The sequence below is a fragment of the Apteryx rowi genome, unplaced genomic scaffold (genome assembly GCF_003343035.1).
Source record: "Apteryx rowi isolate R43461 unplaced genomic scaffold, aptRow1 scaffold_56, whole genome shotgun sequence".
Taxonomy (NCBI): Eukaryota; Metazoa; Chordata; class Aves; order Apterygiformes; family Apterygidae; genus Apteryx; species Apteryx rowi.
In genome coordinates, this window is record NW_020450827.1 from 651,205 (window position 1) to 663,932 (window position 12,728).

At 54.0% G+C, this 12,728-nt stretch overlaps 1 protein-coding gene across 3 annotated transcripts in view; it reads right to left on the reverse strand.

Annotated features, from left to right (window-relative positions):
• BIN3 (bridging integrator 3) overlaps positions 1 to 8,250 on the reverse strand; it is a 45,403-nt gene extending 37,153 nt beyond the window's left edge. The window contains exon 1 of one of the 3 annotated variants that reach the window (XM_026081727.1): positions 8,195 to 8,250. In XM_026081727.1, coding sequence (XP_025937512.1) covers positions 8,195 to 8,205 — 11 coding nt within the window. In that variant the 5' untranslated portion in view covers positions 8,206 to 8,250. Of the gene's footprint in view, positions 1 to 8,185 lie in introns of all 3 variants that reach the window. The other 2 variants (XM_026081729.1, XM_026081728.1) reach the window with 2 other exon arrangements.
• Between the last annotated feature and the right edge of the window lie 4,478 nt (positions 8,251 to 12,728).

A 12,728-nucleotide genomic window follows, 5' to 3' on the forward strand; every position in this document is an offset into this window, starting at 1 on the left:
AGGGCTGCTGTCCCGGTGCCGCAGCGCCCCAGACCCCGTTTCGGGAAGCGTGCCGCCCCCTCGAGACCCGCTCTCCCTCCTTCCGAGGGCAGCGCCTGGACCGTCAGCCACCGCGCTCCCTCTTCCCTACCCCGCCGTGTCCCAGTAATGCAAATAAAAGCAATGGATGCTTCAGGCATTCCTTGGCAAAATAAACGGCTGAAGAACACGCTATGTTTCAAAACAAATCTGAAGGGGAGGAAAAAATAACAAACCCTGTAAATATTTAGAAAGAGGATATTAAAAAAAGTAACAACCCGAGTGTCTGGAGCTGTGAGCTCCTTCAAAGGATTTCTCTGATACAACAGCTGTAGAAACTGCTCACCTGCCAGCAGAACAGCCTTCATTCTTAAAATCTTTAATATGGTTGTTAGTAAAATCTGGGTTACCTAAATTATTTTCCCCACGCGAGCTAGCTCAAAGGTGAAGAGTACTCAAAATAAATTACGCGATGTATGTAAGGTTGGCTCGGTCAGGTTGTTACAGCCATGCAGCCTTCCTGAAAATAATTGGATTTCTTTCACTTATCAGTATAATAAAAATCCAAGAATTCAGCTGCTGTTTTCAATGTATTTAATTAAGTTAGAGAGGTGCCGCTTGGTTAAAATATCTCATCCAAAAATCTCGCAACGTATACCATTTCCTGCATTTTACTGCTTTTACTGAAAAGGAAAATTTAGTCCCACAATAAATTGCAAGTATCTTTTCTCAGGCACGTCTAAACCAGAGCGTGCCCAAGCTCATCCGCGACGGCACCCTGTCCCGAGTGCACCCGCGGCGCTTCCTGCGAAGGTGCCGGTCTCCTCTCGAACCTCACCAGCTTCTCATACCACCACCCAAAGCTGAAGCTACTAAATGCGTTTTAAGACTCGCACTTGGCTGACGGTCATGCTGTCTCATAAGCTTGCTTCTCCCACTGCTGGACAGCAAACGCAGAGGAGTTGGTTTTCCATTTGCTTCTAATCAGCTTTACTTACGAGTTCCCATGCACCGACGCTGCTAACGCTGCTCAGTCAGGCAACAGGGAACGCTTTCTACCGGCTATTCTGAACCCCCGAAAACATCTTTATTAGCATAACGTTTTGTAAAACCCAGCTAGGAGCAACGCCACGTGCCACAAACGCCACGCTACGGAGGAAAGTACTTGCAGCGAAGCAACACGCGATCGGAGCGAACGAAAGCAAAAACAAGCTCATCCAGCGACCCGATCCTTCCTCGCTTCCCTCCAGCCAACCTCTGTCATTGTTTTCCAACCAACGGTGTAATTAGCCACCAATAATAAACCTGGACTGCAACCCAGGCCTCCCGAACGCTCGCGGAGCACCAGCCAACCTTAGTCACAGCGTTTAAATTTAAAATTTCTGGAGAACTTCCTGTTTATTGTTCTCCAGTTCAACTGATATAATTTTAGGTTGTTAACCCTTTCCAGCTCCGGTGGCAGGCCCAGCAGCCATGAATCACGCTGCTTTTATAAACAAACACTCGTCTGGTGTATAATTATGCTGTCAATAACTGGGTGTGTGGTGCCTTACAGGAAGAAAGCAAAAAACTAAGGATTTTTCTTCCTTTATGTTTTCCTACATGGGTCAAATATAAACTGGAATGAGGTCACTCCCTTATTCTTCCAGGCACAGGTCATCCTGGTAGATTATATGTAATCAGGTGCTGTCATTCGATGGCTTCAGATGCGACTGCAAAAGCCTCTCTCGGTGGAAGGAGGAGGAATCCGTATCAGTAGCTGGTTTTGGTTAGGGCTTGGGAGAAAGCCAGAAAAAGGAAGCTGTGGGTTGGAAAATGGTAATGAGGCTCAAATACAGCCCTCAGCATAACGGGACGCAATGTAATCGCCAAATCCGGGCTGCCGCGTGCACCCAAACAGCCGTCGCGCGGCTCCGGGGCAGGTCCTGCTCGGCACGCCGATGAAAACAGCACCGGGCGCCGGAGCTGCTGGCAAAAGAGGAAGCCGATGCCCTTGAGCCCTTCTTATCCGCGCCCTGTTCGAGGGGCCGGGTCGAGGGCCTCCACGCCGGGAATATCCGAATGACTGCTGAGCTTCCATGGCTGGATGCAAAACAAATGGCAATTTAGGAAAAAGAAAAAGTCTTCGCCCGGGAGAGTGAATTGTCCCGGGCAAAAACCGGTTAATACGATGTACAGTTAGAGCCATCGTTTCCCCGTTGTTAATGGTTAATCTCAGATAACACGGAAATAAGCAGGGGGTTGAGTACGAGCTCTCCACAGCGGCTCTCAAGCATCAGCAGCTGGCGGGAACCAGGCAGATGGAGCTGCTCCGGCAAACAAATCCGGAAGGGAAAGCGTGTCCCGTCAGGAAGCAGGGGATCAGGAAGGGAAAGGAAAAGCAAAGCCCCACCAAGCTCGCGTTCGCCGGTTCGGCCAGAGAAGGGGAGCGCCGTGGGTGACGGGGCAGGACTGCCGAACTGAGACCGCCCGTGCCTGCTCCCAGCGGGGAAAGCGCTATTGGAATCACGATTAACGCATCATCTAAACGCAACCTGCCGCCCAGTGCTGCTCTGCCAAAGCAGGGGAAGAGGCTATTTGGAGAAGCTGTCAGCACGGTCACTGTCCGTTGGGAAGCAGGGTTAAATCAAGGCAATTCCAGTATGGAAAGAGGGCCACGGGGAACCGACAGAGTGAAAACCCGGATCGGCCTCAATTCGGCTCCCAGCAACCCGCAGCAGCCGCTCGAGGCCGAGGAGCTGCCGATTTACACAACGACCAGCGGGGAAAGGAAGGGAGAAGCTGAGCTCGGACCACGGGAGGGCATCAGGTGTCCTGCAGCGCCGGCATGGTCCGGTCCGGTCCGCTGCAGCGAGAGCGTCGGCCCCGGAGCCACAGGGGAACGAAACGAGAAGCACGGGTCGAGCGGTGCCGCGCGACCGGCCCGGCCGGCTCCGGCGGCTCCCTCTTACTCGCGCTTTGCCTTCGGCTGACGCAACTGAGGGTGCGCCGAGGCCGCGGCGGCTGGCGGCGGGCTGGGACGGGCTTCCGGCTCCTCTGTGGTGCAGAGGGAGGGGGAAAGGAAAAAAAAAAAACAACCACCAAAAAAAAGCACCTCAGCTACTTTCTTCCAGAACAAAAGAAAGTCAATAGAGCGCTTAACAAAGCTACAAATACACTTTGAAACAGTAAATATCTCTATTAGCATCGTGATGCCAGTTGGCTAATTATGTCTGTCTCCGTTAAACCTCTAAAAAATAACCCTGTGCAAGTACTGTCTATTCACCAATTTTTTTTGTTGCTATTTTACAATTTGAGATAATCTTCCTGGTTTCTGAATCTTTGCCTTTTAATACGGTTCTGTGAAGAAAAAAATGCATAAGCAGGAACAAAAGCACTGAAGAAGAAGAAGAAAAAGGAGAGGTAGCGATCTTATCCGAGATTTTAAGATAAGTGGATATACCCGGAGCTTTGAAATGCAATTGCAAGATGCCGCTGGCATCAAGAATTTTTGCCCCCTGTGACTCTGCGTCCCCCCATAACATGGGGATGACAATAAATACCTGACATGGTAACGTCACAAAAACTCATGGTACCACAAGGTTTGAAAACGGAAAGCCCCCAGGGATATTACTCTGCTTAGAAACCACACGATGGGCATCTTGGAAGGAAATTCGGGAGAGATGGGTCGGTATCTTTTACCACCAGATGTAACCCATGCACCAAAGTCATAAAAGTTACCTTAAAAGCCGAACCCGGGTCTGCGTATGCCGCAGGAAAACCGGAATTGGTGCATTTTGGATCTCTCGTTTCTGCTGAGCGAGAGAAAGCCGGGGCTGTGTTTGGGGTGTGAAATCCCTTGAAATCATGTTCCTAAACAGTGTGAGCAAGCTGAGTCACAGGCGGAGCATTCCCGCCCCGGCCCCGCGGAGCCCCTCGCCCCGGCGCCGCGGGAAAGCCCCCGGCCCCGCCGCGGCGCCAGCCCCTCGGCTTCGGGAAGGCGATGGAGATCCGACGGGAGGGAGGAGGGCGAAGCACCGAAGGGAGGGGGTGGGAACAGCTTAAAGTAGGGAAAAAAGTGTGGGTGGAGAGAATCCTGCGAGCTTCTACTCAGGGATGTTCAGGAACCCCAGGGAGGGGAAGGTGGGAGAAGCTGTGGCTAATTTTCTCTGAAGTTTCCCCAGCAATGTCATATATTTACTTGGCTTTTCCATGTGCAAACCCAGGGCCACACACCAAAGATGCTAGCTCTCCTCTGGATGCACGGGAGAGCTGCAAAGAAGCCTCGCGGGCAGGCGGAGCGCGGCGCACCGAGGTCTGCAGGGAGCTCGGGCTCCAAACATGCAGCTCCCCCTCCCACTCGCCGCCGGTCCCCTGAAACGAAGACACGCAGGAATTGCCGGAGTGAATCAGACTGAAGCGTTTCTAATTTAGGGAGGCGACCGGCCTTCTGCGACGCTCCGCTGAGCCGCGCGTCGAACCCCGGGATGAGCCCGCGGGGGTCCCGCGGCGGGGAACGCCGGGCAGCGCGCCGGCCCCTCGGAGCGCCCGCCGGGGGGGGAACGGACGTGATCAGCGGAAACCCCCCRCCCGCGCCGGCACCTTTCATCCAAACATCTCGGGATGCGACGCAGCCCCCAACCAGGCCCCAGAAGACCCCTGCGAGATCCGCGGGGGATGAGCAGGCGTCGTGTCCACCCGCAGCCGATGAGCCGCGGCCCCCGGGGACAGCGCGGAGCCGGCAGCTGGTTCACGGCACGCGGCAAGTCCCGACGACAGGTCGGGGAAGCAAGGGAGGAAGGAAGGGAAAACCCGCACGCGACGGGAAGGGCAGAGAGCCGATGCCGGGAGGAACGCCTTCCCTCGCGACGCGCTTTGGACGGGACGTCAAGGTTAATTACCCAGACGCTCACGAAAAGTGACACGGACTCGCCGACGGCTACAAGTCATCAAAGCGAGGGCGAGCGGGAATATTCCTGCCGCAACCGGTGGCCAAGAGGAGCGGTGTTTGCCAGCCCGCCACGCAGCACACGGGGCTCGCGGGTCTCACGGTCGAGGGGGGGATTCACCAGCGCTAACAACTATTTTACATCGTCATCATCAGCTCACACTGTCAACTAAATTAATATTTTGTGAGAAGTGCCTACTTTCCATGGAAAGTTTCAGGTTTTTTCATAATTAAAAAAAAAAAAAAAAAAAAAAGTGCCAGAAAGCCAGGATAGTCTGGATTTCAGCCAGAACTTTTCACTGTTTGAATTTCCACCAAAAAAATCAATTCTTTTGCCGGAAAGAAACCTCATATTCTAACTGCAGCCAGAACCATGACATTAAGTCTCCCGTACTGCGCGACGGTGATCCCAAGCAGCTGAGGGCCCCGAGTCTAGCCCACACAAATGGCTGCTCTCTCCAAAGATTTTGGCACCCGGCATGCCAAGAACTTTAAAAAATTGGCTGTTTAACATTTGATCCTCCAAGGCAGGCGAGCCCCCCTGAAAACCGGCCCTTGGCCACCCCAGAGACTCCCTCTCCGCGACGGTCCAAGGCCTTTCTTCCAGACCCTGGGCCAACTTGTTCTGCTCGGCGGTGAGACTTTCCCTTCTCCCAGGTGGCTCGGGCTGCGCCAAACACAWGCTTTGGAGAGGACTCCGCTTGATTCCTAATTACAGCCGGGAGACCGGCATGTTAACAGGACTAGGTACTATCCAGGCCAGATCAAAGCTTTCCTGCAAACAGCAGGAAGGTCGTGAACATCAGAAGAGGAGGCGAATTTTTAGGTAATGACTTTCACTTTCTAATTGCTGCTAAGCTGTGTTATYGCATGTGTCACAGCCGAATTTGAGTCAACGTCCAAACGGCCAGAGGGAGCTTTACCTCCCAGAGGCCGTCTGCTCGCAGGACGACGGCGGCACGAGAAGTCAGTACTAGGAAACTACCTTTGCAAACACGAGACCTGGAAGCTGTCCTAGAAATTTGATTTTGCAGAACTCCYGAGTGCCAGCGGGACCACGGGAATACACCGAGCCAGTCGGACATGGCCCRGGGGTCAGACACTCGACACTTCCTATCTTCCAGGCTGCTTTCCCRTCCTGTGGCTGCAGTGAAAGTGTTGGGATAGCTCAGCCAACTAACCGAGAAGGAATGACGCTACACTGGCAGGAAGGACGTTGCCAGCCACCCTTGCGTGACCCCAACCTAAGTAGCTCCAGGGTGAGTCACGCTGTCTTTGCGACGCGAGAGCAGATYGGTGGGCGAGGAGGAGTCAGACGATGAGGGATGGCTCCCAGCGCAACGACGAGGCCAACGGTGGCCGCCTGCGCTTTCCCTGGAAGGCCTTAGGGAGCATGTGGCCAGCGGAGCCGTGGAAGCACAACGCGGCTGGCGATGGGAGTGACCCAACGAAGTGCCGAAGGCGCTTGCGCCCCACTCCCAGCCCCCTTGAGCGTCATCYGCACTTGCCAAACCATCGTTTACGTCCCACCGGCAGACACCCGCAGAGCACCTGCAATATAGGCTGTGGAGGTGGAAGCACCAGCACAGGCTGAGGATGATGTTTTCACCACGGCATCATTTCCTTCGTCAGCCAAAGACGCTTTCCATGACRGGTTATGGGAAAGCCAGGGTGCCCTGAAGGCCTGGAGGTGCAAGAGCAGCTGCAACCACCACCAGTAGCTGCTGGAATAGGAGTAACAGTTTTATTAGCGCTCTTGAGTCCTAACAAGAAGCGCTCGACACAGCCTAGGACCAGACCCGAGGAGAGGCAACGCAAGGAAAGCTGGCAGCGTGCAAGGCGCTGTAGAAAGATGAACTGAAAACACTCATCCCCGACACCTGAACCACGTGTCCCAAGACCTTGGGCTTTTTCAGGCCAGTAAAACACAGTAGGACAAGCAGATTCACGGCACTAACCGCTGCCCCAGAGCGTGCCCGGAGAGCAGGGGAATTCCAGCGCCAGCCTGCACAGGTGAGAAAGGCACAAACACGGACGCAGTTGGAATTAATCTGTCACATCACTCTGGATGCCTCGCTGTACTACACGGTGTCCATGGAAACTGCATGCACCGTCCCACCCCGCTCCCCCTGCCTTATAAGAACTCATAGCAACCACTCCAAACAGAGCACTAATGCGAAAGGAAAAAATTATTCAAATGGATCACAAACAGCTTATGTTAAGAGAGACTCTGCGCCAAATTCTGGCTCGATTCTCTCCGGTGAAGCCTAGAGGGGAGGTCACTGGGATTGCGAGCGGCGAGCAGAGCGGGCGGTTGTGGTTTAAGGTACTGGATGCCTCTGAAGCAAACGTCTTCAGCCACGCACACATGCGCTCACACCTGCACTGCAACGCCGTCTCCGCAAACGTGCAGGCAACAAGCCAACAAGTGGATGTCAGGGTGAGCCCCTGCAGCGGAGGGGAAAAAAAAAAAGAAGATGTAAACATCCATTTTATGTTGTTTTAGATCAGCCCYGGGAAACGAGGCACCCACGTTCAGCCCTTCCTGCTTCCCTCAACTTCAGCAGCAGCGAGATGTGCCCTCAGACTGCGAGCGCTTCAGAACAGGGGCTGTTCATATCTTTACATCTTGTACAGAGCCAAGCGCAGTGTCAGTGTTAAGCAAATCAAAAATAATGTCAGAATCTACTCTCCCACCCATTCCAAGATGAGCATGAAAAAAATAATGATATTTTACTCACCCATCAAAAGAAAATTACTCACGCCAGGCGCGTGGGCGAGCAGAATTTTGCAAGGCTGTTTTAGGCCCTGACTATGCTACAAAAATATCCATTTTAAGCATGGTTGTGAAACATGGTTGTGGCTCAACTATAACATTGTTTTTTAGCTACCTGTACAAAGAACATGGGAAAAAATAATAATTAAGAAATAACCATGTGATAACCATGCTACAAGGGCCACCCCAAGCACTGCAATCACGGTTAGGAGGGATCCCTTGCCCTGCTCCCGCGAGCTGCTCCACCCCCGGACTCGCGCGATCCCGCAGGGAGCCGTGGCGCCCGCGCCGGCCGGTTTGCAGGGGACCCAGCTTACGGCACAGCACACAGCATTCGGGTTTCGCTGCCGTGTTTGCTTGGGCATGTTTCGGTAGCGTGCAAACCGCCTTGGAYGGCGTGCTGCGCGCTGCGGCATCACCCGGCGAGGTGTCTGGGCAGACAGCAGCTGGGGAGCTGTGTGTACCTTGCTCACYGCTTTGGCATCCAGTTGCCTCATCCAGTCTAATTTTATCCAATACACATCTCCAAATCGTGGTTTCGTTGAAACCTGGAGAGAAGGGGGAGTGTTGCCATTGACCACGAGGGGACTGCGATTTGGGCTTGGAAAAACAACAATATTGATTCACCAGAAAGAAATTGCGCCTTGGTCTGTGTTTGCATCGCACCTACCCAACATGGCCAGAGCACAGCTCCAAAACACGGAAAACAAAATTAATAACAACCTACTCTCATGCTACAACCCAAATATGCCTGCCACCTCCCAGCTGTTCCCGGCACCCATCCTCCCGAGACTTTCTCTAAATGCGATTTCAGCCCTTTGTAACAGTCCGCAGATCCACAGCAAACGGTCCCTTCCGAGACTGTTAGCTAAACTCCGTCCTTCTCTTCCCACCCCCGCCAGCCCCAAATATTTTGGAAACCCCTTTACATAAAGAGTCTCCCCGAATCTCATCTGATAAAGGTTCGGGGAGCTAAATATCACACAGCCATACAGCTCCACCGCCGACTTGAGATGAAAGCCAGCTCTTCAGTCCACTCGGCAAGAGCTCCCTGCCAGCAGGCATATGGTTTAGCAGTCCGGCAGTGGCAACCCCCCATACAGACCACTAATATGCTGCAGCGCAACAAGAAGACACGTGCTTCGCAGTGGCTCACTATCAACATTTGCTTAACATATTTCTTCTCCCGGTAAATACCAGCTGTTGCAGCGGTGCCGAGATGCGGCACTCGGATCTCTCTCTGTCACACCACTGAAACCCCCTTCCCTTCTGCAAAATCACCCGCCAGAGCAGGAGAACCGAAAGAGGAGGTATTCAGAAGTCTGTTCACGAGCTACGATAGCATTTGGTTTTATGCAGTTCCAAGAACCTTAAAAACCCTTTAGAGTGTCACAGATTGGATGCTTGCAGCAAGTGAAGATGATGATACGGTAAAAGACATCACTTTGTTTCTCTTTGGTTTTTAAAAGAAATGATGACCAGGGTAACCACTAGGGAATCTTCCTCTCCTCCAAAACACACCACCTCACCGGAGGACAGCCTCSCACCTTATCAGCCCTGAGGAAGAGGGGGATGTGGATGGAGACAGGGATTGGGAGTGGAGGTCGCCTGGCACCAAGGACTGAAGGCTGCTACCACTTCCGTTACCGTTAGCAAACCGTGCTCCACCAGAAAGCCTGCAGAAACCGCGGAAAAGCCATGTTTAAAAAAAACAACAAAAAAAAACCAATACGATGACAGAGCCACTAAGCACCCGATGCACAACCGCTGCTCGCGCCAAACAGCCGACCAGTTGCAGGCAGGTTGGCACAGCTTTCAAACGTACCAACCGCCAACTTCTCGACCCTGCGGCTTTTCATTTAAGACACTATAATCCAAGGCACAAAGTCTTCGGGAAGCCGCTCTTCACTAAGATTCAGAAAACATCGCATCTGCCCGTGCAAGGCTGTTTCCCAAAACAAGCCTACTTCTGCTCTAAATAAAGCTTAGCCTAGAAGTCAGGAGAGACAGCACTGCCTAGTTGCCTAGATGCGGGAATCAGGAAATTGGGGTTTTAATCTAGCCTTTGTCACTAGATCGTTACACAGCCTCAGGCTAACTCGCACGCTCTCTTGATCCAAGTTTCCCCCGGTTAGTATAATGGGAATTATCCTGTTGCCATTTCTCACGTGGCGCAGAGAGCCCAGCCAGTCGAGTGTTCGGAAAGAATTAGAAAAAGCAAAGGATTAACACCACACAGTTTAAAACGCATCTACCAGTCTGCTTGCAAACAATCTCTTTGCCCTTTAATCTCTGGGGATCCTAAAGGGTTTTGAAAAAATTAATTAAGCCTGGAGAGGTAACAAGCGTTCCTGCTGCAGAGAAGCAAAAACTGAGGCAGAGATCTTACAAGCCACTTTCTCCAGCCAGCATTATGGGACAGAGCTGAGAATAAAACTTCAGAGCCCTGACGCGCTCCGTCCCTTTGACTAATCACTGCAGCGAAGTCCCCAGTAACCCCTGCAAAAGGGCGTTTTAAGCCTGCTGACACGGGCCTAATGATACCCTTTGTCGGAGAGAGGCACACGCTCAAGCTAAACAAATAGCAGTAGATCCGCTGCACAAAGAAAACTTCAGCCCCGGAGGCGCGGAACAAAGCTCGCTCTCTGTAGGAGCATCTCGAAGGCGCCGGAGCGGCACCGCGTTGAACGTTTCTCACTCTGACGTCCGCGGAGCAGGGCAAAACCCCTGGACAATAGCTCCCCTCTGACAAGCAGGCTGCTCGGCCCSAGCGCTCGCTGGTTCGCGGCCCGGGGGAGACGGCGCACGTCACGCCGACCCCGTCCCCAGCGAAGGCGCCCCGAGTTCCGGCCCTCCGTGAATTGGGCGATTCATTCAGGGCGCGCGGCGGCACCCTCGCACTGCCCGCGACTGCATGCATTAGCAACTATTATAGTTGGCGTGGCCGGGCCGGCATTGAGCGCGAACTGAGAGCTATTGTGTCCCTCGCACACGGAGGAAACCCTGCCGGGTTCAAGCCCCCGGCGCTCGCGCGTAAGTAGGGCCACGACGCGCTCGAGGACTGACGCGGGGTTTGCTGCGGAGGAAGAAAGAGGAGTCTCAGATTTCGACCGAGCCACGAGTCCCCCCCTACTTCTGACAATAACCTTTTATTCCTCCCCGGCAGGAGATGAAAAAAACTGATCTCTCGGCACAAGCTGCCTGTGTCGTACATAAGCCGTCGCAAGCTAGAGCCCAGAGCTGCACACGTGTCTCTGATTCCCTGGTAAAGTTCAGGCAAAAGCCACATAAAAGCAGCTCTCAGGCTCTTGTAAATCATGTCAAAGTACCAATCGGGCATGACTGCACTCACACGGGTCAAAGCAGCCCGAGCTGAAAACCGCTGCGGCTTGGGTTTCACCTCTACCTCCGCTGTTCACAGCCAAGTTAGCGGCGTTCAAATCCCCCAGATATTTGAGACACCGAGAAATAACAGTCCTCGCCGGCTCGCTTACACGTGGCACTGAGACTAAGCGAAGCGGCTCCGAGTTCTCGCCCTGGGAGCAGCATTCCTGGGCTCCCGCAGCCGCGGCGGCGAGGACCGGGAGCACCTGAGCGATGGTCGTTTGTGGAGCGGTGGCAGCTGTTGACGGGTTTGTGCCAGCACGTCCCAAGGGACTGGAAAGCCCAAGCCGGGGGATTGCAATGCTTAACTAGACTTATTCCATGCCCAGGTGCAATTCCAGCGAGGACATTTGCTGCCTAGTTTCCAGCATTGCAAGCTCCTCCTGGGCCAGCAGAGCTAAGCAGGTTTCTTCCTAGCCCAACCATTGCTAGCGGGAGCTGTCTGAACCCAAGCAGGGAATACTTTACCACTTCCAGCAGAATTTACACAAGCAACCTGGGCACAAAGTAGCTTTCAGTGAGAATTTTGTTAATAAATGGTGGTTATAGCCACAGTAGTGCTATAATGAGTAAAACAGAACAAAACCAAACTCAACGCATAAGTATTTTCAAGTAACAAGAACACACTTTTAAACAGGCACCTTGGTGACCTTCGGTCTGTTGCTAAAGGGCATTTCCAGACCACAATTCCCTCCCCCAGAACAGCAAAGCTCCAGTTTTCCCAAGGCACCTGCCTGGGCAAACTCAACCCGAGAGCTCAAAGCCAAGCGGAGATCTTTCTCCTTAAATCGTCACATACTTCACCTGCTATAACGGCGGCGGCTCTACGCGACGACTAACCAGAGCGAAAGCCTGCGCGGAGCAGACAAGACTCACGCCTTATCTAGGYGGTCTGAACAAGCAGCACGAGGCAGGACGCCGAAGGAACCGCGGACGCGCGAACCGAGCTCGTAACGATTTCCTTTAACGGGCCGAAGATGTTGCTGCCGCGTTTCCAGCGCGAGCGTTTCACCTGCGGCCCGGCTCAGCGTCGCGGAAGGGTCGGGGCCGGAGGGACCTCCGGAGACCACCTGGTCCCACCGCCCTGCCCGAGCGGGGCCACCTAGAGCACCTCGCCCCGGCCGGCCAGCCGTGAACACCCCCGAGGACGGAGCCCCAAAGACGCCTCAGAAGAGGTTTCTGCTCCTCTTCCTCCACGCTCAGGAGCGAAAGCGCAGAGACGGAGTAGAGCGGCTCCTCCAGCGCCTTCACCCACCCCACGGGGGGCAGGCGGGGGCACCCGCACACACACATACACATATATATAATACGTATATACACACACACACATATATATATAAAATATAAACATATATATACACACACACACAGGCAGATATACGGTGTATTCAGAGGCCCAGGGCAGCGGCRCAGGGGCAAGGCCGGGGCAGCGCGTCCCCTCGGGTGCTGCCCGCGCCCCGGTGAGGACCCCGCGCCCCGGGGGTGTCCCGGGGGGCCTCGGGCACAGCACCGCGGCAGCACCGGGCCCGGCGGCCTGAGGCGGGGAAAGGGGCGGCCGGGCCGGGCCCGCTCTCCTGAGGGGGGCAAGGCCGGGCCGCGCCGGGCCGGGGCCGGCCCCGAACC